General features: G+C 38.8%; 1 protein-coding gene across 1 annotated transcript; it reads right to left on the bottom strand.

Moving 5' to 3' along the window:
- Positions 1-229: 229 nt before the first annotated feature.
- Positions 230-664, bottom strand: LOC113316270 (uncharacterized mitochondrial protein AtMg00810-like). Its single transcript, XM_026564485.1, has one exon. It carries the CDS (start codon positions 662-664, stop codon positions 230-232), a length of 435 nt encoding a protein of 144 aa, XP_026420270.1.
- Positions 665-922: the final 258 nt, after the last annotated feature.

The following is a 922-nucleotide window of genomic DNA, read 5'->3' as shown; positions in this document are numbered from 1 at the left end:
GATCTTTAAAAGAAATAAACTTGACTTCTAATTTTTTGCTAGCCACTCTTTCTCTGACAAAATGGCAGTCAATTTCTATGTGTTTAGTACGTGCATGAAACACCGGATTGACTGTAAGATATGTTGCTCCAAGGTTGTCGCACCATAAAGAAGGAGTAGACATAGGAATTCCTAGATCTTTGTGCAATGACTGAATCCATACCAGTTATGATGTAGCTATTGCAATGCCTCAATACTCAGCTTCAGTGTTTGATTTAGACACAGTGCGTTGTTTCCTTGCACTCCATGATATCAAATTGCCACCAAAGTGGATACAATATCCACTTGTTGACCTTCTGTCATCTAAATTGCCTTCCCAGTCGCTATCAGAATAAGCATGTAGTGATAAATCAGTTGGTTTTCGTATTGCCAGACCATATTCAACTGTGTGTTTCAGATAACGAAGAATTCGCTTCACTAATTCCCAATGTTCCTCATACGAATCATGCATATATTGGCAAACTTTTGCAACTGCAACAACAATATCTGGTCGAGTAAGATGAAGGTACTGAAGAGCTCCTACAACACTTTTGTACATGGTTGGATTATCAAACTTGTTGCTTCCGACTCGCACTATCTTTGTATTGGATGCAAGAGGAGTACAGACAGGCTTTGCACCATCCATTGTTGTACGTTTAAGCAAATTAGCAATATACTTGCACTGACTGAGTATGATTGCACCACCTTGTTGAATTACCTCAATACCCACCTTATGAGTTTATTGATAAGTAGTGAACTAGATCCCGTGACTATGATGTCATCGACATAAACAAGTACATAGGTAATACCTTGTTTTGATTGTTGCACAAATAAGGAGGAATCAGCAATCGATCCCTTGAACCCCAAATCAATCAGATAAGAGCTGAGTTTGGAGTACCACGTA

This window comes from Papaver somniferum, chromosome 10 (genome assembly GCF_003573695.1).
Source record: "Papaver somniferum cultivar HN1 chromosome 10, ASM357369v1, whole genome shotgun sequence".
NCBI lineage: Eukaryota > Viridiplantae > Streptophyta > Magnoliopsida > Ranunculales > Papaveraceae > Papaver > Papaver somniferum.
This window is presented reverse-complemented; position numbering and strand designations above follow the sequence as displayed.

What these genes read in the sequence shown, in the direction of transcription:
- LOC113316270 (XM_026564485.1), bottom strand. Translation starts at nt 664, where the DNA reads ATGGATGGTGCAAAGCCTGTCTGTACTCCTCTTGCATCCAATACAAAG.